At 37.5% G+C, this 26143-nt stretch overlaps 1 protein-coding gene across 2 annotated transcripts in view; it reads left to right on the top strand.

Annotated features, from left to right (window-relative positions):
• Positions 1 to 26143, top strand: part of SLC35F1 (solute carrier family 35 member F1) — a 398228-nt gene that overhangs the window by 217735 nt on the left and 154350 nt on the right. For both annotated transcript variants that reach the window (XM_003898255.5, XM_017958371.3), the window contains exon 2: positions 15455 to 15630. In XM_003898255.5, the coding sequence (XP_003898304.1) occupies positions 15455 to 15630 (176 nt within the window). The remainder of the gene's footprint in view (positions 1 to 15454; positions 15631 to 26143) is intronic.

Genomic DNA, 26143 nt, shown 5'->3' with positions numbered 1-26143 from the left:
GGGTACTATGTAAGTGCCACAGGAAGGATGCTGACTTTCCAGGAGATGACTGACTTTCCAAGAAGGCCTTGAGACTATCTTTTGGGTTGTTGGTGGCCATGGATCAGATTAACATGGCGGAAATCTCCCATGGCTATTTCTGTTATTCCAGAAACATGGTGAGGATAGCAAGTGTCTTTTCCCTGTGTTTTCTTGCTCCCAAATTACTTGTAGCTGAAGCATGCACCAGTAGAATGTGAAGCCAGTGTGCTCTTGGTTTACCAGTCTGCTGAAGCTGTTATCCTCAGCATTGTTCACCATCAGGCAGCATTAGTGCAGCTGTTATATCAAAGGAGCATTAAATGGCTGTAAAAACCTGGGGATAGTGGTGGAGAGGAGGTAGGGAGCTAGAAAATATACTTCAGCACAACAAATTTTTAGAATTTTAGTGTTTATTTTTCAGCTATTGAAGTTTTACCTCATTTTCCCTTTAGTGGAACTCCAAAAAAACGAATGAAGCCATTCCCATTTCTTTTATTTGAAAAACAAAATCTTAATGTTCTCTTATTTGGTATTTTGTCACATACCCATCAGATGTCCTATGTGCCCTTGAAGAGTTTGGAAACATTATAGTAGCCTTTACTAGGTGAGACAGATGAGCAAGGTGCTTTGAGTCAAAGATCTGAAATTACTTGGATTTACCCAAATTTTGACATAGGATAAAAGGAAGGAAGGTGCGTCTTGGTTCAGGCTGCTGTAACAGCATACAATCATAGGCTTCATAATGATTAGAGTCAATGATGGACGGCCATATGACAGTAGTGCCATAAGATTTTAATGGAGCTAAAAGAGTCTTATCACCTAGAGATGCTGTAGACTTCATAATGTAGTAGCGCAATGCATTACTCAGACATTTCTGGTGATAGTGGTGTAAACAAACTCTGTGCTGGCAGTCGTACAAAAGTATAGCACATACAATTATGTACAGTAATATTTGTACTATATAATTATGTAGTATAATACTTGATAATGATAATAAACATCTGTTACTGGTTTATGTATTTATTATACTATAATTTTAATCTTTATTTTAGAGTGTTCTCCTTCTATTTATTTTTTTTAATAAAAGTTAACTGTAAAACAGCCTCAAACAGGTCCTTCAGGAGATATCCCAGAAGAAGGCATTGTTATCATAGGAGATGACAGCTTCATGGGTGTTATTGCCCTGAAGACCTTCCAGTGGGACAGGATGTCGAAGGGGAAGACAGTGGTATTGATGACCCTGATCTTTTGTAGACCTAGGCTAATGTGTGTGCTGTGTTTTAGTTTTAACAAAAACGTTTAAAAAGCAAAACAAATAATGTTAAAAGTAGAAATAAGCTTATAGAATAAGGATATAAAGAAAATATTTTTCTATAACTGTACAATGTGTTTATGTTTTGAGCTAAGTGTTACCACAAAAGAGTCAAAACATTTTTTAAAATGAAAAAATGTTTATAAGGTAAGAAAGATATAGTAAGCTAAGGTTAATTTACTATTAAAGAAAGGAAAATATTTTAACTAAATTTACTATTTAATTTACTATAATATACCATTAAAGAAAGGAAAATATTTTAACTAAATTTATTATAGCCTAAGTTTATAAAGTCTGCAGTAGTGCCCAGTAATGTCCTAGGCCCTCACATTCACTCAGCACTCACTCACTGACTCACCCAGAGCAACTTCCAGACCTGCAAGCTCCATTCATGATTAAGTGCCCTATACAGGTGTACCATTTTTCCATTTTTTTATACCATATTTTTACTGTACCTTTTCTATATTTTGATATGCTTAGATATACAAATACTTAACATTGTGTTACAACTGCATACAGTATTCAGTACAGTAACATGCTGCACAAGTTTGTAGCCTAGGAGCAACAGTGTAGGTGTGTAGTAGGCTATACCATCTAGGTTTGTGTAAGTACACTCTATGATCGCACAATGACTAAAATCACTTGAGGATGCATTTTCATTGTTAAGTGATGCATGACTGTACTATAGACTGGGTGGCTTATAAACAACAGAAACCATTTTCTTGCTGTTCTAGTGGTTGGAAGTCCAAGATCAGGGCACTACGATGGTCAGGTTCCTGTGAGGGCCGCCTTCCTGGTTGCAGACTGCTACTGTATTCTCACATGGCAGAAAGAGGGCAAGAGAGTTCTCTGGGATCCTTTTTACCCCCATTCATGAGGACTCCATCCTCATGACCTAATCAGCATCCAATGGCTCCATTTCCTAATACCACCACATTGTGGGGGAGGTAGGATTTCAACATATGACTATTGGGAAGAAACAAACATTCAATCCACTACAAGGTGGTTTGTAAATGGTTTCATTTGGAGAACACAATAAATGACTGCTTTCCCTACAAGTACTCATTTCACTGGACTGGATTACACTGAATTCTACTGAGCCAGGTGAAGTGGAGTGTACATTTATGTTCACAAAAGTGATACTTCATTTTTTTTCCTTCTTTGTTCTTAAAGAAAGTGTCAGTGGTTCCCACAACTTGAGGGCCTGAGTCTGGTTTTTAGTTTTAACCTTGGCAGTGGCTCCTCCTAAAACAGGCTAATTGCTTTTATATAGAATATACATTTAATGAGACTGTTTATTTACAGAATAAAAATCCGGGGTTTGTAATCTGCCTGACATTTTTGTTTTGCCTGATGTTTTACCACAATGTTTGGTCTTGGTAGCTTTTAAAAGGTAGAACATGTTATACTTCATGAACCAACTTGAGTTATCTTTTCACTCCCAGGCCCCCATCATTGTCTTTTTAAAAATAAATTTAATGCATATATTTAAGGTATGCAACATGATGCTACTACCTATATAAGATATACACATATATATGGTAAAATAGTTACTGTAGTGGAACAGATTAACATATCAAGTCTTTAAACATTCTCCTTAGATTGCTCTGCCTCGAGGGCTTTCTTTCCCACTGGTCTATCCTCCTTTTCTCTTCCATCTTAACTGAGAACCTTTTGAGATTTCCCACTTTATGACATCCCTTTCTTGTAATTGCATTTTCCTCTGTTAAGCCTGAAGCAGAAGTGGCAGTAACAGAATTATATTTATTCACATTTTTTTTTTTTTAGTTAGAATCATCCCTACAGTAGAAATTTCAACAGGTAAAATTTCTTCCCCATCATTATAATATTTAATTATGGTAAATATCCAATTTTCATTCTTATAGAAGACCTTTTCATCTAGAATAAATTTTATCTTGCCCATGCTGCAAAAATTGGATTTTGGTGTAATTTTGAGGCGTCTTTCAAGTCAGTCTGTCAAAAGTGCTGAGATAAAATTACTCTTTTATTGTCAGGTTCTTGTAACAGGGCAATTGGAGTCATCTTTTGATGCAAAGAATGATGAAGAAGAATGTCAGCTAGCCTCCACTCAGTGAATTTTTTTACTACTTGAAAGCAAAGGCCAGATATCTTTGTCTTCTAAAATGAGGCATAACTCTCCTACTTATTTATCCAGGCTCCCTGCATGTTCTTTCAAGTAAAATGCATAATTGATTATCTCAGTTGATTATACATTTTTCAAGCAGGTTTTAATTATGTGTGGAGAAGTTCAGCACTCAGTGGAATCTAATTTTCCCAATTTGCTCATCTTCGAATACAGCACATTTCAAGCATAAAAATGTAGTAAATAAGTGATAAAATAATGAAATTTGACATGGGTTTTTATTTTAAGAGAAAGTGAGTCACCAATCCACTTGCATACTTTCTTTGTTTTTATTTATTCAATAGATTTTAAAGTTAGATGTTTGCCATTTGGCCTCAGGGTTCACTAACATAATTCAAAATGCAAAGCTAAAAGCATTTTGTAAGGAAAAATGTCAAAGTCCTTTAACAATGTTTAAAGAAGAAAACAGCAAAAGTAATCCTTAAAAGGTTGCCCCCTCTTTCCTACTCTCCAAGATGTTACTAAGTATGAGAACTAGGGTCAAAAGTTCCTATTTAAAACTAAAATCTGTTAGTTTCATAATACTCATTTCATGTAAGACTCCTTAAATATTCCTCATTTCTTTTTTGCTTTCCTTCCCCAGTTTCTAAAGGGCAGGAATCCTCTAAACTTTCCAAATTGGAGAATAAACTTCTTAGTCAGAACTTGGGGAAATAATGCTGAGAGGCATGTTAACAATATTTTTTCTAGTTTTCTTCTAAATGTATCATAATACAATTTTATAGACAAATTTAAGTAATCACTAACAGTATTGGTACTTCCAAGTATACTTAAAGATAATTAAAACTATTATTCTGAATATCTACCGTGAGGTAGTTACTGTAGGAGGCAGTTTATATAAACTATCTTGTTTAATACTCATGACAGCCTGTTGGATATGTATTATGATCTCCATTTTATAGATGAAGAAAATGAGTCTCAGCTGGTTAGTGGCAGAGTTAGGATCCAAATTCAGATCTATTTAGTTTCAAAACTTCTCATTTGACTATACCATGCTGGTTTTCTGATGGAAGATGGCAAAGCCTCTTGAACCAACCAAGCTAGTGATTAAAAACTTATCTTTTTAGTTCAACCATTGTGGAAGACAGCGATTCCTCAAAGACCTAGAACCAGAACTGCCATTTGACCCAGCAATCCCATTACTGGGTATATACTCAAAGGAATATAAATCATTCTATTATAAAGATACATGCATATGTTCATTGCAGCACTATCCACAATAGCAAAGACATGGAATCAACCCAAATGCCCATCAGTGATAGACTACATAAAGAAAATGTGGTACACACACACCACAGAATACTATGCAGCCATAAAAAGGAACAAAATCATGTCCTTTGCAGGGACATGGATGAAGTCGGAAGCCATTATCCTCAGCAAACTAACACAGGAACAGAAAACCAAACACAGCATGTTCTCACTTATATGTGGGAGCTGAACCATGAGAACACATGGACACAGGGAGGGGAACAACACACACTGGGGCCTGCAGGGGGTCGGGGGGAGGGAAAGCATCAGGATAAATAGCTAGTGCATGCTGGGCTTAATACCTAGATCATGGGTTGATAGGGGCAGCAAACCACCTTGCACAGGTTTACATGTGTAAGAAACCTGGACATCCTACACATGTATTGCAGAACTTAAAAAAAAAAAAAATTAAAAATGTTAAAAAAAACCTTACCTTGTCAGTTGTCTCTAAAGTAAGAGTACACATCCCAGGGGGAAAACAAGATGATCCCCTAGTATTACGGAAGAAAATATTATCATTACTTTATATGTAAAAAGGAAGAAAAAATATATTTATTTTATATGTGGAAAAAATAAGAAATTAAGTTTTGTTACTTTTTAACATGTAAATTGACCCTTGTGCAATCACTCAGTTAAGTTAGATATTCAAATCTTTCTTGTTTTTCTTTTTCGAACAGCTGCATAATTTTATTTTCCTTTTCCTTATATTTTTCTTCTCTCTTTTATTCTCTTCCTTCCTTCTCTTTATTTTTAATAACAAATTTGTTGTGATTTAATTTACTTACCATACAGTTTACCCATTTAAAGTGTACAATTCAATGGTTTTTAGTATATTAGTATTTCATATACAGATCCATTCAACCAACACTACAGTCTATCATAGAACAATTTTATCACCTCAAAAAGAAATTCGTACCCATTCATTAGCTGTCACTCCCTACCTCTCCATACCTGCAAGCCTAAGCAAGCAGCTGTTTCCTGTCTTTGTGGATTGGCCGGTGCTGTGCACTTCGTAAGAAGGGAATCATGTGGTCTTTTCTGACTGGTTTCTTTCCATGGGTGACTCTTTTAAGGTATATCAGAGTCTTTGACACAGGAGTAAATGTTCTGCTACCAGAAGGGGCTTTTCCTGACTTTGCTCCACTTATGTGGATCTGGTTAAAGGATTTCGCAGTTTTACTAGTTCAGTAACTAAACTTTGCAAAGAAATAGTATTGTCGATTTAAAAATAATTCCTACAGAAAAGCTGAAAGTCAAAGAGAATACCAAAATATACCATAAGTAACACAAAAAAGGTCAATTAAAACTTCTCTTGTTTTTAATCTGACCCTTCATCAGCCACATTACAGAGTAAAACAAATAAAATAAAATGTAATCATATGTAACATAAGTATTAACTAAAATTTGTAACTGTCAGAAAGACAATTTTAAATATGGATTTACTTCCATTTTTATTAAAGATTGGCTTTGTTCTAAGTGTACAGTGTACCTTAAGATACTGCCTGACTCAGTGTTAGCAAGCAATTAAAAAACTAAGCAACCATAACATAAAGATAACTTCTGCAGTTTGGGGGTGTGGGGAGGTTACATTTAAAGTTATGCAACTCATTACTTTAAAAATTTTTTATTAAATGTAATAATAATTGTTTAATTAGCCTCAACTTATTAAAAAATAAAATTTTTATACTATTGGAAAAACCCTTTTTCCTGTTACTGTAAAGATGGTTGTAATACACAGGAAAAACGGGATGGCCACAGATTAAAACACATTTTTCTGTTGACAATTAATGTTGAAAGATCCATAAAAAGACACGCTGAAGATTTGGGGAAGTAAATAGTAGAACACTGATGCTTTGCCATATTGGGATGAAAATACGGATGCATCCAGCGTGCCTCCCTCAGACAGGCCTGTATTATGGAGCTAACGGAGTGAGTGGGAATGTCTCATTTGCAGAAAGAGATGTCTGGTTCTTCCCTCTTGCCTCTTATTGAAACTTTTTTTCTTTAGCCATAATAAAAGGAGGATTTGGTTCTGACTAATGGAATGAGCAGATAAATATGAGGACATTATGGCTGGTGCTTACTTCATGTCCTTTGCTCAAAAATGTCAAAGAATGAGTTCTTCTGAATTAAAACTGTACCCTGCACTTTAAATTCCTCTGTGCTTACCTCTGTTTACCCATCTCTTCTATTATGATTTCTCCCTGACCAGCCAAGTGATTCCATGTCAGTCCCTGCTTCTGAGACAGCAGGGCATTCCCTTTCCTGTGATGACATGCCAACTTCTCAAATTACATCTCTCTCATTATTTCAAAAACAAAGACTCAAAACTATGTTCTCTAGGGAACCTTTTCAGATTGGCTTCGTCTACTTTTAAAAACTAAAATTTTCCCAATTTCCAGCACTTTCATATAAATTTATTTGACTACATGGTTATTTTTATATTCTCTGTTTAGTTTAATTTATTTGTTTCATGCTCCCTCTAAGCTTCCTGGAGGCAGGGCCAAGCATTCCTTTCTCATAACCTGCACCCAGCAGGCCTTGGCAAATGCTACGGACTGATTTGTTTCTCTGTGGCTAATCCCAAAACCCACAGAGTTTGCACATAATAAATGAATAAACATTGCTGGTAACTTGGCTACCAAAGAGTTTAATCAAATTCACAAAAGGAATAGACTTTAGGATCAAAGGTACAAATTCCAAGAGTTGATGTGCACAGATCAGTATCTTCTAAAAGTAAGTCTGAATTGTGGCGTAGAAGAAAACATAAATCTCATTATGTTAGCCTGAGTCCTGTAGAAGACAGATAGAGGCTTGTATGTTCTACTTTATTAAGGCATACAATCACAAGGAGCAGGATTGAGGAAGGCAAAGAGGGAGACACAGCACAAGGGTACAGGGTACACACTGAGAACCTTGTGAGTCAGGGCCATATTCAGAGCCTGTATAAATGACTGCTTCACAGTGCACTCTGTGTGGAGGAGAAAGAAGGAAGAATGTATCTGTCTGCTAGAGTTTCCTACTGGTCAGGTGCAGTAATTCCCCTGCACGTTCCAGTTGCTCATGAGTGGGCACGAAACAGGTTCCTGTAGGATCTAGACCTCTGTATCAACTGAGAATCCCCAGGAAAGAAGGCATGAGATACATAGGCTGGGCATCGGACACAGGGCCCCTAGGTTGTGCCCACATAATGTTGGTTATAGTCTATGCAGAGTTGGTCATGGCAGCAACCACTGGAGCTGGAGTAAGTGGCCAGAGACACTGGAGATAGGTGAGATCAAAAGGATGAATAGGAAAGGGAGCATACGAAGTGTCATACACATGTGTCAATCATCATATCCTTATTTTACATGAAGAAGCCCAAACCCAGAGTGAGAGATATACACAATCATGGAGCTTAATTAGTAGAACTCATGGAGCCAGGGGCTTCCAGCTCCCTATCTGGTGCCTTTTCAGTTTTCTGTGTTACTTCTGTAAACATAGAACATACAGTATCCAAGAGCATCTGTGACTGCTCTTCTCACACCAGTCTCAAAAATCTCCTACACTTAGTGCCTCAATGACCCAGTAAAACATTATGTTTAAAGCACTTGCGTCTTACTTGGTTTCTCTTACCTAATTCAGAAAACAAAATGGATACCACGGAGCCAAAGAACAGATTCAAGTCTATGAATGCAAAACGTGAGGCAAAGAAACCCCAATTAATGACAAATCTCAGAAGGTGTATATTTTCTTTTTGCCTAATAATCTTCTTACATATAAGCCTAATTAACGCTGGAATGTGATTTTAAAAAAAAAAAAAAAGTGAGCTGAGATCCGGCCACTGCACTCCAGCCTGGGTGACAGAGCGAGACTCCGTCTCAAAAAAAAAAAAAAAAAAAAAAAAAAGAACAAACAAAAACAAACAAACAAACAAACAAAAAACAAAACCTTTCAGCAGGCCGGGCGCGGTGGCTCACGCCTGTAATCCCAGCACTTTGGGAGGCCGAGGCGCGAGGCGGGCAGATCACAAGGTCAGGAGATCGAGACCATCCTGGCTAACACGGTGAAACCCCGTCTCTACTAAAAAAATACAAAAAAACTAGCCGGGCGCGGTGGCGGGCGCCTGTAGTCCCAGCTACTCGGGAGGCTGAGGCAGGAGAATGACGTGAACCCGGGAGGCGGAGCTTGCAGTGAGCCAAGATTGCGCCACCGCACTCCATTCTGGGCGACAGAGTGAGACTCTGTGTCGGGAAAAAAAAAAAAAAACAAAAAAACAAAAAAACCTTTCAGCAAAAAGCTTATAGAAGTCAATGGCCTAACTTCTGCAAACAAGAATCTTGTCAAAGAACATGGTAGAACACGCTTCTGCCACGTTCAAGGGGCATTGATTTTAGTCCAGGCAATATACTTAAGTGTTCGTTATGTATGCATGTTTGAATTCATATGCTGACTCAGATCTGACATGACTTGCCTGAGAATAGTTATCAGAATGAAGATGTCGCCACAGAAAGGTTGATGTGCTGTAATTGAAGATGATAACATAATTGTTTCACTTTTGTGGCAAAGAATTACAAAGCAATATGATTATGTAACACTATGTTGAAATTCTTCATACCTTTTAAAAGAATGTATTCTTATAACTAAGAGAAGAAAACAAGATTCAGTTTATGCTTTATTTTAAATCTTACTATTTTGAATATCTAATTTGTAACACAAGTTTACTCTCAAAATTCTAAAGTCTGTTTCTTTAACAGAACAAAGTGCCAGTGGTAATGGTTATGCCAGTCTTTATGAATACAAGCTCTATTATAACAGGTATTCAGCTTCCAGCAGCACTATTTTTCTTGAGACTCATGCATTTTTCATTGTCTAGTCATTCTGAGTTTAAAGTGGATAGGATGTCCTTTTAAATGCATAAACAAAGAAGATGAAAATGTGTATCATAGTCTCCTTTCTATTTCTGCCACTAAAATTATAGGAACTATGTATCTTATGTTAGAATGCATCTGGTGTGTTATTCCATATACTACATGAATAACCTACAGCTCGCTGTGCAAAATTCCAACCGGCACCATATTTAGCATCATTTTTGCAAGATAGCACCTTACCAGGCTTGCTCTGAAAAGCACCAGAAAATAGCTTATTAATCTCAATGTCTAACTGGCAGATGGAATACAGTGAAAAACAACATGATTTTTGTCTTTCAGAGCTAGTAGTTTTTCAAGGTAAGATAAGCAACCATCTTTCAAATCTTCTAAGACTTTGCCATTTTCATTTACAGATATTTGTTTACTCATAAATTTGTTCACTCTTTCATCCTGTGTTTATTGAGCATCTGTTTTATTTCTGTCCAGCAGTCCTCAAGGCACTAGAAACAGAAAACAATAAAATACATTCCCTTATCTTCAGGAGCTTATGAGCTACACAATATGATGAGTGCAAATAGTGATAGGGAAATGCAGGTGAGGACACTTGCCTCACCCTTGGGAGCAGGGAGTGGCTAAACAGAGAGTCTCTGAAGAAAACATTGTCATAAGACCATGGGGAGTTAGGTGAAAGGATCACAGATCTACCGTAGCAGTTATCTAAGGAAAAAAATATTTAGAAGGGATAGGGCAACAGCAAATGAACCAAAGAGATCCTAAGGCAGAGAGAGCAGGGAGAACATTTTTGTACAACACATCACCAAATGGATTTGTCCTGTCCTAACAGAGAACAAAAGAGAATTTGATCAGGGCAAGATGGCAGGGCAAGGGGCATAGTGAGCGGAGTGTCAACATTTAGGCATTTAGGTTTATTTCTATTTTTATTTACTTATTTATTTGGTGACTCTAGGAACTAGCTCAGATATGCAGGCTGCAATAGCTACAATATCTAGCTCCCTGCGGTAGGAAAAAGACTCATGAACTAATCTGATAAAAGATTCCTTTCACTCCTTCCTGTTTTACATGTCGTGCTCATTAGCATGACCAGTAAAACCATAATTTGTATTCTCCATCAAATCACACCACCAGCAGCTGAATGACATGGCCACTAATTAAAAGCAGAAATTGAATACAGCAGACTTGATGTTTTGTTTGACTGAAGAAACAAGAATAGATTTGTATTGACCTCTTGTTGAAAGGCACACATTACAGATATCTTGATGCAAGAGGTTTCATCAGAGGGTCAGTCCCAGACTTGTTTTTGTCTTTACCGCCTCTAGAATATTTCTGGAAACCAACCACTTAGGTTGCTAACTCTCAGTTCTTGCACTCTATGAGGGCACAGAGTATATTTTTGCCACCAAAATAGTAGTACAGCATAGTAATTAAAAAGTTGAGATTTGGAACCACATAACCTAGTTTGCATCCAAACTCTTCCCCTTGTTAGCTCTGTGACCTTGGGCTGCTTGTTTAACTTCTCTAAGCATCAGTTAACTTATCTATAAAATCAAACAGTAATAATAGCTGCCTTATAAGGTTATTATGAGGATTAACTAAGGTAATATGTGTAAGTCTAAGCCCATGGCTTGGCACATAGTAAGAACTTACTAAATATGAATTATTATTGTTGTTTTAGCTTAATTGGCTCCATTTTATACTAAGTTATTTGAGGACCTAGCTCCCAAATCTTAGTTTAGTAGCTCTCCAGTGACAAGGACTGTGTCTTGTTCATCTCTACATGTATAGTGTATGGCATATAGAATGCTATTTTATACTATGTTGGCGCATATACATAAGAAAGACTAAAATTGTATTCTCTTATATAAGTAATCTGTCATTTATTTGTGGTGTGATTTTGTTCAGGAAAGGCATAGCATATTGCCAAAGTTTTGAACACTATAGTTGTAATTTATAGAGCTGCAGGAATCCATGTCATAGCAATAGTTTTCACCCTTCTTGTCCCAAGGAGATGCTCTCCATACATAGCATTCTCCAGGAGACATACTCAGCATCAAGAACAACGCTTATATATTAGTTGTAACTCTAGTCATATTTCTTCCATTTGGGAATGTAAGTTATTATGCAAATAATCAAGAATGATCCAGTGATAGGATAAGCTTAATTAATTTTTAAATCATTTTAAACATTATTATTTTAACTATCATTGATATTGTTACATGGTGACTATATCAAATTCCTTCCATGAATTTTTTGAATTCTTCAAAATTCTGCAAAGTCAACACCTTTAATTTCTCACCATTTCCTTTTCACTTAGTCCCTACTAGCTATCCCCTCCATGAAACTCTCTGTTCTCTTGGTTTTCATGACACCAATGCTACTCTGTTCCTCTCCACTCAACCAAAACTCTTAAAGGATGACAGTGACTACAAATTATGTCTTGTCAGTCTTCATTCTCTCTACCCTCTAAGCAACATTAAGTATTACAACTATTCAATCCATGAATGTCTCTTTTCTTTTGGTTTCCTTAATACCAAAACTCTCTTGCTCTTCCTCTTAGCCTTCTAACCACTTCCGACTCCAGTGATGTGCTTCTTCTCCCTCATCCACCTCCAACCTTGGGATTCCCCAAAGATATTTCCCAAGGCTCTCTTACTTTCTCTCCTACTCTCCCTTTCTTGGGGCTATTATCCATTTCCGGTATTTTCACCATCACTATGAGTATAACCTCTGCATATTTATCTCCTGGTTGACCTCCCTATCCCACTCCGATCCCATGCTACTAATGCTGCTGGATCATTTGGAAGTTCATCTGGCATCTCAAGTTCACTATACCTAAAATATGTATTGTTTCTCCACTAAAACCAGCTCCTTATCATTATTTTTGTCAGTAGGTATTATACTTATCTTAGGCAGTCTTAAAAACCTTTAATTTTTTTATAAGAGGTGGGGTCTTGCTCTGTAGCCCAGGCTTGAGTACAATGGTGTAATCATGACTCACTTACACACTTGACCTCCCAAGCCCAAGCAGTCCTCCTGCCTCAGCCTCCCAAGGAGCTGGGACTACAGGCACATGCCATCACACTTGGATAATTTTTTAAATATTTTGTAGAAATGAAGACTCACTATGTTGTCCAGGCTGGTCTTAAACTCCTGGATTCAAGTGATCCTCCTGCCTTAGCCTCCCAGAGTGTTGGGATTATAGGTGTGAGCCACTGTACCTGGCCTTTAAAAATCATTTGAGTTAATTCTGGTACTCCTTTTTACCTCTACCTTTCTTTCTTTCTTTTATTAATCATCCCCTTTATTTCAATAAACTGTTTCATGTTGCCTAGGCCTCCTCTGCACTGTCTACTTTTCTACTTCCTTTCAATGGTACTGCATGGCTGTAGATACAGTGAAGAACATGGTACAAGCATCACAGTCCAGCTGAGGCGAGAAGTGTAAAGGCATTAGTTTCAATACAATGAGATAGAAGTAACAAAGAGATGCATCCCAGGGAAGAGAAGACAGGTAACACTTCTCAAAGGGAGTGACATAGAAGCCAAATCTTGAAAGATGCATAAGAGTCAGACTGGCAAAGGCACAATGAACATTTGGAAATAATAACACATGCAAGGGAATGCAGGCACAGAAGACCATGACTCACTGCTGAAGTGCAAGTAGCTCTGTAAGGCTGAAAATGCGTCATGGAAGAGTAATACAGGGAAACAGAGGGTCATGTTCCAGAGGTAGTGGGAATGGAGGGAGAGTGTTTAGGACATGATTTCAGTTATTTGTTGGCCATGTAACAAGCCATTGTACATCTGCATGCCCTAAAACAGCTTCATGTATTATTTCTCACAGTTCTTCAATTAGGCAGCAATCTTTCGGGGTGGTTCATCTCTGCTCCATCGTGGCATATGTTGGCATGGTTTGACTGGGGCAGGAGAATCCAGAAGCCTCACTCACATGTCAGGACAGTGATGGCTGGCTGGATTTCTCTTTTTTTCACATGCTCTCAAAACTGAAGTACATGGAAGCTATGTTTTATGAGGGCAGAAAATGGAAGTTGTAGAGCTTTATAAGGCTTAGACCCAGAAGTCACATGACATCCCTTCCCTCATGTTCTGTTGGTCAGAGCAAGTCCCAAGACCAGCTCAGCTTCCAGAAAAGGAGAAAGAGACCCCTGCCTCCCTTTGGGCAGAGCAGCAGGAATGTAAAGGCTATGTCGGCAGGCATCTTTGCAGATGTTCAATGCAGACCTTATAGATCTCTGCATTCTGTAAGGAACTATTGTAAGATTTTTAAGCAGCATACTGACATTTTAAACGTGGATGTTTAGAAGTATGTATTTGGCTTCTTTATAGAGATTGAATTCAGAGGTCAGGAGCCGGTACCTGGAAATAGGTTAACCTCAGAAAATTCTTCTCTGCATGCCCACATGCCTTGCCACAGTTTTTCCTCCTCTTGGAAGCAGATGGAATGAACAAAATATAGCTGATGTTTTTTCTTTTTTAAAGCAAAATACAACCAAAGTACTGCCCAGGACTCTGTGCTCATTCCAGAAAATTGGACTCACATCTGTTATGGGGGACTAAATATGTAACACCGCCAATCCTTTGCCTAAAGCTTTTTGTTTAGAAATAATGCTACGTTACAAACTAGAGTGATATAGTTAACAATAATGTGTTGTATATTCCAAAAGAGCTAGAAGAGAAGATTTTGAATGTGCTCGCCACAAAGAAATGATAAATTTTTGATCTGCCAATTGTTCTGCTTTGATTATTATACAGTGTGAACGTGTATCGAAACATAAGACTGGATTGCATAAATATGTACCATTATTATGTGTCAATTAAAAATAAAATAAAACTTTTCTTGAAAGAAATACTACTGCTTGCTTCTATTATATCACTCTTTCTATAAATAAACCAGACAAGTCAGATGCGACTTTCAGGGAGTGCAGAAATCTGCTTTGTATTTCCAGGGGCTTTTTCTGTGTAAAAGCATGGGGGTGTATGTGCCCATAAAGCTTGTGAGGGCATTTTATTTGTATGCAAAATGAACGCCTTGAACCTTGCCTGTAGTCCCCGCTACAGAGGTCTATAGGGGCAGTGCCTATGAAAAAGCCACAAAAAAAATTGGCTTAATTTGAAAGGTTGTATTACATCATCACAGTACTGAATCTCCTTCATGAATAGCAGTTTTAGTGTGCAGGCAATTGTAACTTGAGCAGAAGAGAGCAGACACCTAATGCTCATCAAAGCTTCCTAGAGCAAACTGAGTTCTAGAGTCTGGGAATGGACAGCAGATGGTCCTTCTGGTTTTCAGGGATATGTATAGTGTATAGCCATTTCACACAGGGGTTTCTGGATCTGGGATTTCAATCTATGAAGAAAAGAGTCTCCCTTTATTGGTACAAGAACCTGAGGATGAGGTGGGAATATGGTCCCTCCTAGTCAGTGTTCAGGTACTGTCTCGCCATCACTAAATATTTCATTAATACTATGGTGAGCATCAAGATGATGCCACCCACTCCCCACTCCCATTGGCACCAAGAGGTCAGTAGCTAGAAGGCAGGCTCTTTCAGAGAGTTGGTCTCAAATCCCAGTTTTTTGCCACTTCCTAGTTACATGACTGTGAGCAAACTCCTTAACCACTCTAAGCTTTGGTTTCCTTCTCTGTAAAATCTCAGTAATCATTGCACCTTCCTCAAGGGATTGCTGTGAAGGACTAAAGGGAATAATATTTAATTGCACTTAACCCAGTGCATGCTACCAGTGCTCAAAAAATTTTAACTGCTGTTGTTTTAATGGGCTTCCTGCTGACCTTTGCTGTTTTTTTTTTTTCTTTATTTCTCAGGGAGATGTTAATCTCTGTGGCCCTGGGCCAGGTGTTATCCCTCCTTATTTGTGGAATTGGCTTGACTAGCAAGTATCTGTCAGAAGATTTCCATGCCAACACACCAGTCTTCCAGAGTTTCCTCAATTACATTCTTCTCTTCTTGGTCTATACCACCACACTAGCCGTCAGACAAGGTAAGCTCACAAAAACACCAGGAATATAGCTTTTACAAACACCTAAAAAAAAGATGAGCCATGACCAGATAACGTTTTGTCACTTACAGCATCAGTTAAGATCTTTGAAAACCCCAGATCTTACTTTTCTATTTTGCAGTAATATAGTAAACAAAATGACTGAATAAATCGCAAAGAAAATTAATCATATGAATTCAGCAAGAAGTGGGAACTGCATGTATAGGCAAAAATGTACAATTTCTCACATTTTGAATCCCTGTTAACATTACTTCTACCCTCTCATTGGAATTAAATGAGTTTTTCCTTGGAACTTGGAATAGACCTGATGCAGATATTCTAAATAATGCTTGCTCTGAGAAATCCAAGGGAATTTCAGACAAATATATGTTCTGTGGAAAAGCGACACAAGAAAGATACAAATTGTAAACACAGACAACTCTATTAATAACATCACAGAAAAAGAAAAAAAGAACACTACCACGAATGGTCAAACGAGATGTGAAAGTATTTTAAACTTGAAATAATTAAAGAAATAAAACAAGTCCTCCAAGAGCCAATGCAAGAAAACCTTTTTTTTTAAGAGGCAGTTGCCTTTGAAAAACCTCAGGGTACATCCCTGGAGGGGATGCTTCAGAGTCATATGATATGCCACTGAATCAGTATGCTGTGGTTTGAATGTCACCTCCAAAACTCATGTTGACATGTAATTGCCACTGTGACAATATTAAGAGGTGAGACTATTAAGAAAGATGGTGAGCCTATTACTAGGCCATGAGGGCTTCACCCTCCTGAATGGATTAATGCCATTATCATGGGAGTGGGTTCCAGCTAAATGTGGGTTTGGCCCCCCTCTTGCCCTCTCTTGCTCTTTCATGTATGCTCTTGTGACTGTCTGCCATGTGAGGATACTGCAAAAAGGCCATCACCAGATGTGAGCCCTTTAACCTTGGACTTCCCAGCCTCCAGAACCATAAGAAATAAATCTCTGTTCTTTATAAATTGTGCAGTCTCAGGTACTATGGAATATGTTATTCATTATAGCAGCACAAAATGATCTATGACAAGGTGTAAACACTTTTATCTGTGGCTCAGAAATAGCCATCAATTTTCCCCAAAATAGTAGCTGTCAACTGTAAAATGTGCATTGAAAAAAATCATTAATACATTTGGAGACAATTATTTACATTAATAATAGATAAGGACACATGTATAGCTGTGTGCATCAATTTTAATAGTCACACTTTTATGAAACATGTACAAGACTTTATCAGTATTTAATTTTTACATTTATCTATCTGGATTACTGTCCAGAATAATATTGCTTAATTATAATGATTTGACCAATCTTGGATTTCATCTCATAGGAGGAATAAATATGAACAAGTTGAGACTGAATTCCAGTTTAATTTTATATTTGTTTAAAGTATTGTAGAAGCTAATTTTATTTACTTCTCAAAAATTGGTGCTATCAGTGCTTGTTTATTAAAGTTTAACATCAATAGACATCATTATTTTAAAAATAAAATCTCAGGCCACTGAAGTTATTGACATTGAATCTCAGCTATATTTCCTGAGTGTGATTTGGAAGCTAATAATTTTGAATGATGTAAATGGGTTATCTAAAGTCTCAAAAAAAAAAAAAAGAGTCAAACTGCATAAAATATTTGAAGAAATTTATTCTGAGCCAAATATGAATGACCATGGTCCCTGACACAACCCGTAGGAAGACCTGAGAACATGTGCCCAAGGTGGTCAGGGTGCAGCTTGCTTTTATATTTAATACATTTTAGGGAGACCTGAGACTTCAATCATTTAAGAAATACTTTGGTTTGCAAACACCACATGTTCTCGCTCAGGTGGGAACTGAACAATGAGATCACTTGGACACAGGGCGGGGAACATCACACACCGGGGCCTGTTGTGGGTTGGGGGGCTGGGGGAAAGATACCATTAGGGAAAATACCTAATATAAATGATGAGTTGATGGCAAACCAACATGGCATATGTATACCTATGTATCAAACGTGCACGTTGTGCACGTGTACTCTAGAACTTAAAGTATAATAAAAAATAAAATAAAAAAAGAAATACATTTGTTTGGTCCAGTAAGGCAGGACAACTCGAAGCAGGGGGCTTCCAGCTTATAGGTAGATTTAAAAATTTTCTGATTGACAATTGGTTGAGTTTCTCGACAGATCTGGGATTAATAGAAAGGAATATCTGGGTTAAGATAAAGGATTGTGGAGACCAAAGTTCTTATTTGCAGAGGAAGCCTTCAGGTAGTAGGCTTCAGAGAGAATAGATTGTAAAATGTTTCTTATCAGACTTAAAGTCTGTGTTGATGTTAATGCTGGAGAGGTATAATGAGGCATGTTCAATCCCCACTTCCCATCTTGGCCTGAACCAGTCTTTCAGGTTACATTTTAAGAGTGCCCTGACTGAGGAGGAAGTCCATTCAGATGATTGAGGGAGGACTTAGAATTTTATTTTTGGTTTACAAAAGTTATCCCCATCATGTTACCATTGGTGCCTCAGTCCTGGAACAGACTCCAGGAAGTGAAGAAATAGGGAGAAATATAATTAGAAATTCACTTATGACAGACTAGAAATGTGTAGCTTGGCCATACAGAACTAAGCAGTTGGACTTAAAAATCACTCGATAGAAGCTTGAATTAATATTAAAAGAATATAATATTTTAGCCCAGTATAAGGAGTATAATTAAGAATAAGAAGATTAAATTAAGAATAATTTTTGTAACACTTGAATATTACCCCCCAAGAATCCCATGAAAGTGAAGAATTTCTCTTCCCTAGTCATTTTTAGAACCAAACAAACTCTACTGCGAGATGGTACATTGTATTTAGTCTTTGAGTTCTTGTACCTCTCACTTTTCAGGAATCCAGGGATTTAACAAAAACTTGAATCAGGAACAAAAAGAAAAAGTTAAGCCATTCTAAAGGGCAGGGAGAATTATTTCAACCATACCAGTAATTTACGGGTAGAGGCTAAAAAAGCTTGGAAGATGAAATGTAGTAAAATGCCTAGAGTTAATAATTATAGTACCATCTATTGAGCCTCTATAATGTGCCAGCCACTGTGTATGTAAATTATCCTTTTTATTCCATCAATCCAAGGAAATAGGTATGATTATCCAGAATTTTATAAATGAGAAAACCAAGGTTCTGACAGCCCAGGAAACTGCTTGAGGATATAGGAGAGCAAAGAGTAGAGGCCCATCCAAGGCAGGGCTGTGAGGACAGTGTGGCTTCAGGGCCACTCTGCCTCTCCTTGTGAGGTACAGGGAAGGCAGGAGGAGGAAGCAGAGACCCTTCTGAACAAAAGGAAAGGTTTTTTTTTTTCCTTTGAATTTCAAAACCCTGAATAGGAAACCAGCCCTCTGTGTAAGATGCAGTGAGATACCACAGTGCGGTCAGGAGGACTGTATTAGTCAGGGTTCTGTACAACCACAGGACTAATAGGATAGATGTATATATGAAAGGGAGTTTATTAAGGAGTATTGACTCAGGATCACAAGGTGAAGTCCCACAATAGGCTGTCTGCAAGCTGAGGAGCAAGGAAGCCAGTCCGAGTCCCCAAACCTCAAAAGTAGGGAAGCTGACAGTGCAGCCTTCAGTCTGTGGCCGAAGTGCCCAAAGCCCCTGGCAAATCACTGGTATAAGTCCAAGAGTCCAAAAGCTGAAGAACTTGAAGTCCGATGTTTGGGGGCGGGGAGCATCCAGTGTGGGAGAAAGATGGAGGCCAGAAAACTCAGCCAGTCTAGTCCTTCCACGTTCCTCTGCCTGCTTTTATCCCAGCCATGCTGGCAGCTGATTAGATGATGCCCACCCAGATGGAGGCTGGGTCTGAGTCTCCCAGTTTACTGATTCAAATGTTAGTCTCCTTTGGCAACACCCTCACAGACACACCCAGGAACAATACTTTTCATCCTTCAATCCAATCAAGTTGAGACTCAATATTAACCATCACAAGGATGTCATAGATTATTTAGGGAGAGGGTTGGAGGTGGACAGGCAAGAAAGACCAATGGAAAGAGGCTAAGGACTAGGAGCAGCAAGGAATTTAGAGGCTCTTTAGAAAGAAAAGGCTGAAGAGAGCTAAGGAAATTCTGACTGCCGATACCAGTCTGTGATGGAGATAATCAATTTCTGAAATACCCTCTGGAGATTTTTACCATCGCCTCAGATCGTCACTGAGTTTGCTGGCGTGTCTTCATCTGGGTGTTTCCTCAGAATGATTATTTGTTTTAAGCTTCATCTTTAGAAGTTTTAATAGGCTGGCATTAAGCCAACATCTGGAAATGAACATCATAATTACATTAATTTTCCATAGGCTGATTCAATACTATGTTCTGAAGATATACTAATCTTTCTAGTCAGGCACCTGAAAATTTGGGAAAGAATGAACAACAAAGAGGGAAGGATGGAAAGTGTGGTGTGTGCAAGGGAGAGTCTCTCATAGTCCCAAGTTCTCCTTTCTCACCACTCCCTGAGAGCTGCAGGTTAGGTCTCAGCCACGTGTTGCCACTCTGGGCCACATAACAGCATGAAGTTAGACTCAGAAATACATTTTTAAGCAAATCTTTCTTTATAGTTTTAATCATATATCTTCTAAAATTTAATGATTGTCACATTTAAAACAATGTGCTAAATGTAAGAAACCTTTCAAGAGCATTAAGGGTGAGGTTACTATGAAAGCCTTGCTTAAATTTGACTTCAAAGTTAAACTGAATTTTCCCTATCAAAATTTCACTGGACTCATGATCAAAGACTCTGAAGCAGCAGTCTCCAGTATAAGTTCCCAAATGAATTGGAGTTGAGTTTGCCCTTGATTATTAATTGATTCCTACAAAAATTTGGGTACCATCTTCCTTACAAAATATCATATCCGATTGAGCAAATTTTAAGTCTAGCCCTCTTTATAGTTGGAGCTAGGTGTTCTTCCAGATGGTTCTACAATTTTTAAAAAATGTTTACTGTTCAAAACAAAGATCTTCAGAAATACAACTTTGTAGAAAGAAATGTACTTCACCAAAGTAGTTTTGTTGTCATGAAGTTTGAGAATTTAGGGAAAATAGAGATAACTGTTACATTAATAGCTTAATTGTAACCATTTTGAGAAGTTAGTTAGGAAATTAAAATGTACCCACTGAAATAAAGCCTGAAATCCAAACAACTCATACAAAGTGGGCCTTTAGGAATAGGACTAAGAAAGTATAGTGAAGCTTCCAAAAACAAATGCATTTGCCTAGGAAACTCTCAAAAGATGACTTCTCCTTATATCTACTCTCTTCTTAAAATTCCATGTAATTACAGCTGAAATCAGGAAGCAGAGGAACAAAATGCCAAGACTATGAATCAGAGGTGAGGACAGACTGGGGTCCAATGAAGACCACCAGTTCTTGCTTTTGTGATGTAAGAGCAAGAAATGTGCCAGGCTTTTAAAGACAAAGGTGAAAATAGGATACAGTTCCTATCAAGAAAACATGTATCATCTAACTTTTTGCCCATAAGCTTCTCTTGTCTGTGATGACAAAAATCATGCTGCTTCCCAGAGCTACCTTTAAGTTTTCAAATAATAGATACTCATGGTTCCTCTTTTAGCAGTTTTTAATCTTCTGGGTGTATATAAATCGTAAAAACTTTGATAAGCAATAATTTCCTCTTCTCTTTCTTCTGCTACCATTTTTCTACATTCTTGTTTCTCTAATTCCTTTTTGTTATACACCAGCAATTTACTCACTGCTGGAACAGTAAAGGCAGGATGCTGAGGGTAAAAAGAAAACACTTTTAGCCTTTGTTTTCCTCTTCAATTCATAGTGGTAGGGAAAAAATAGGTATCAGTAATGAAAACATGACTAGAATCGTAAGTATCTGCTTCTTTTTATATACAGACCCTGAAAAGAAAAGAAAATGTTGCCACCATTGAGTGTTATTAGAGTACTAACAACTTCAGTATTCTTGGTGACTGGTTCTGCAAGTTTTGCTTTTTCATGGAAAAGTGTTTTTATAAGCTCTTCCAATTTTCATAAAAGACAAGCTTCCAGCTAAAAGCAATTTGATGAGTATGGCATGTATTTTGTTTTTCAGTGAATTATTGAAACATATACATTAAATTATTTATTGAATCATGTATCTGTTTCTTTGTGTGAGTGTAAAAATGAAACGTCTCTAATAGTGCTAATAGAACACTCATAAAAATATCACCATGTAGAATCCCTTTGATTTTGTTCAAAGAAGTAATACTGAAAAGTGAACTGCATGCTTTACTCTTCATGGGAAATATTCACTTCGAACATTAAATTCTAGCAGATGGAAATCCTAGAGGTCTAGCTTCAAATGTTAATTCTAAGTGAGAAGGCTGAAGCAAGGAAGTTAGTTGGGTATTCAAGCACATGTGCTCTCCTGGCCCCTTCTGCTCACCATCCCCTTTCTCCACCCAGAATATTCAACTAGGGTAGAAGAGATAAGAGAAATATATAAATATGACAGCCCTGTCTACGCATACAGCTGGACGCAAGTCATGACCCAATGGTCCAGTCCCACAAACCTTGGCATTTTAAATAAAAATTCTTCTGAGAGTCTGTGCCAAGAAAGTACCCTGCTATTTTTATTTATTTATTTATTTATTTATTTATTTTTGAGGAGGTTGGGGGTGGTAGCTGAGGAAGCATTAATTAAGAGGTAATTGTTGTTTCTTCCAACTCAGGAAAGCCTTCGTATTTGTTCTCTACAGAAATACTACGTTTCTTACATACAATTACATAGGCTAAATTCTCCATGACCAATATCACACTTAAAATACTTACATAATTGGAAGAAATAGAGAATTTCATATGAAATAAAATAGACCTATCAGATAGCCACACACAGTCTTTGAAACTTCGGTAACCAGCGTTTCCCTGTATGTCAGACCCTAGAGTCACCTGAAGATCTCACTTCCCCAGATCTGTGAATGTGCCTCTGCCTCTGTGAATCTTTGCCCCCTACTTTCATTGCAGAGTTCTTTAATGCTTCTCATAGGCAGTCAAAAAAAAAAAAAAAAAAAGCAGTGAAAGAATTAAACCAGGACCTAGGATTTTCTGAGAGCAGAAGCCTGAGTTCTGCTCACTCACAGCCCAGTTCTCAGTTCTCTGGGTAATACTGACTAAATCACTGAGAAGAAGGGACTGTTATTAGCATGTGGGCATAATAAGAAAGCACTTGGCAAATGTAAATACTAAATTATAACTCCCTTGGGAGTCGTGGGAGAAATAGTATTGTCACTTACCTAAGTCTGGTGAGGTAATATTCACTGGAGCCTCTTAAAAAGTGTCCCTTGTGGGAAATTACTTGGCAAATCTCCATTCCTATTTCTTGTCAGGTTGCATTTATTTTTACTTCTTAAGTATGATTGGAAAATTTTAGCCTCCACAGTATAAAGATTGCACCTCAGGGATTTCTGAGATGAATCTTTGGTAGATGCTTCATGGGAATTATGCTTATGTTGTCTAGGAAAAGAGAAGAACAGATTTGGGCTGGGATGTTATACAGGTATCATGCTGAGAAATTGGTAGAGAAAGTCACACAAGAAAATTGGAATCCACTTCTAGCAAAACTTCCTCCCAGTAGGTAGAGCAACTGGAACTCTCATATACCGCCTGTATGTGGGAATACACATGGTAATGCTGCTTTGAAAAATGTGGGAATGCTGCTTCGGAAAATAGCTTGGCATTGTCTCATAAGGTTAAATGTGTACTTGCCATGTGACTCAACAATTGCATTTTTCCAAGAGATGAAAACATAATGTCCATGCAAAGATCTACATACAAATGCTCATTGCAACTTTATTCATAATTGCAAAAAACTAAACTACCCAAGTGCCCATCAGCTAACAAAAGGATAAACAAATTGCAGTAAATTCATGCAATGGAATGTCACTCACCAATAAAAAGAAATAAGGTACTGATATGTATAATAGTATGGATTAATCTCAAAAGCATTACACTAAGTGCAAGAAGCCACACGTGTAAGTTTACTTACTATATAATTACATACTGTATAGTTATATAATGTTCTGGAAAACGCAAAACTGTAAGGACAGAGATCAGTGGTTTCCAGAGCCTGGGGTAGTGGTGGGAGGAGACTGACTGCAAAGGGGCACAAGGGAACTTTTGGGAGGATGGAAATGTTCTGTGTGTCTCAATTTTTGTAGCTGTTACCCGACTATACACATTTGTTGAAACTCTTCAAACTATACACTTAAAAGGAGAGAATTTTATTGTATCTAAGTTATACTTCAGTGCATCTAACTGAAGGGGAAAAAAAAAAAAAAAAACTAACTACTATAGCTCAGCAGTTACCATGATGGGATAAGTTATCATTGGGTCTAGAGTTTACAATATGCAGCTATTCCCTCAGTCACTTACAGATATTAGGACATGCTGGTAAAACTTCCTACTTCCTTGTGGCATCCTTTTAGACGACAAGAATGAGTTCTGCTTCCCAAAAATTGCACCTGCATCAAGGAACTTGCTAGTGTTACATGAGCTATCAAGCTTAAGTCCATCAAACAATACAAAACACACACACTCTATACATAAGCAGTGCTTACAGTGCTTACAGGGTGAATCTGCACCAAATAGAGTCTCCCACAGTCTTAATGAAACTTATAGTATCCATTTCGTGTGTGTGCTAATGTGTATGAACCTTTTCTTTTTTTTTTTTTTTTTTTTGAGACAGGGTCTCACTCTGTCTCCCAGTCTGGAGTGCAGTGGTATGATCTCAGCTCACTGCAACCTCTGCCTCCCAGGCTCAAGCAATTCTCCTGCCTCAGCCTCCTGAGTACCCAGGATTACAGGCACACGCCACTACCACCCAGCTAATTTTTGTATTTTTTAGAGGAGACGGGGTTTCACTAAGTTGGCCAAGCTGGTTTTGAACTCCTGACCTCAAATGATCCACCCACCTCGGCCTCTCAAAGGGCTGGGATTACAGGCCTGAGCCACAGTGTCTGACCATCTGACCAATGTGTATGAATCTTAAAGAGAGTGATATCTTACATAGAACTCTCAGTATCAGTTAGTACAGTAAGTGACTTTTAGATGGAAGGAAATTGACATGAATATGTAACACCATCTACTCTTAATTAATCTTCACATAAACTTATACGCAAACACACTCAGACACACATATACTCTTTATATGTCAGGTGTTGCTTCATTCCCCCATGCCAAATACTTTATTAATGAATGTCTTCCTGGTTCTTTTATTTTAAACAGCGTATAAGCTCATTGGGAGGGGCTGTCTGCCTGTTTTATCTGGAGTCCATGTTGACTGTTAATTCTGGAAATCTTTAAGCATTCATTTATCCATGCTGAGAGCTGGCATAGAGCAATAGTCATTCCTGGCACGCAGCTCCATCGTTCATGTGGGAGATTGAAGGGTGGTTACAAGATGATAACTGTATTGCCTGAAGGAGATAAGTCCCCTTCTGCCAAAATAGTGCATTGTATGTAATTAGTGTAAAAATTCAGAGGAATAGAGTTTATCTTTACCATCATCTTTCTCATTAAAAACGAATCATAATGGAAGAACAAAGCAGTCCCTGCAGTGAACTCAATTGCTTTCCCTAAGTTTTCATTAAATCAAAGACTCAGCAGTTAGCCATCTTGCAGACACTACTGCAGTCTACTGCATGATATTTGCAGGAAAGAAAAAAATGAAGCAGTTTTTTTTCTTTAAGACTTAGAACTGCGTAATAATTATCTTTGGATCATAATTTCCTGCCTATGCATTTTTTGAATGTCTAGTTTCATTGGTTTCACTTTCCAAGATTTTTGAGGACTGGAAGGAGGATCATCATGTAACTCACCAAATTTAAATGTGATACTTGCAGACGGGTTAGGGCTTATTACAAGTTAAAGTGATTGGGCTCCTTCAGTGGTCTATATGAGGAAAAACATAAAGGAAATAACTCCAAATAAAAGAAAATATGATTAGAATTTATGTTTCTGGCTATTTTTTTTTCACTATTTGAAGCTTCTTTCAAAAAATAGAGTGAATATCACTTTTTTTGTCTTTAACTGCCTACTTACTCATTTCTAAAACAATGTTTATCTTTAAGAGTCATATTTAGGAATTATTACTTAAGTCAACTAAATTAAAATATTATTTTAAACAATTAGGATCTGGACTTTTTTTATTTCTCAATTCAAGCAAAATTCAAGAGTCATTGAGTCACCCTAATGAGTATCTATAACTTGTCTGTGCTGTATTTCGTCATTTCATAAGTCAGGATAATAATAGTAAACTCCTTACAGTTTTCATGTGGGTTAAGATGATGCATAAAATACTTACGGGACAGTGTCAGGCATACAGAAAGCAATAAACTGAATATAATATGCCATCATCAACATTAGATTTGCTTACTAAATATTGATTCTTCTCAGCAAGGTGGATTTTATACATGTAACCCTTAATTTGAATAAATTCTACCATGAGGACTCTGAAATTC

The sequence above is a fragment of the Papio anubis genome, chromosome 6, assembly GCF_008728515.1.
Source record: "Papio anubis isolate 15944 chromosome 6, Panubis1.0, whole genome shotgun sequence".
Taxonomy (NCBI): domain Eukaryota; kingdom Metazoa; phylum Chordata; class Mammalia; order Primates; family Cercopithecidae; genus Papio; species Papio anubis.
Note: the sequence above shows the minus strand (reverse complement) of the source record. Positions and strands in the feature narration are given on the sequence as shown.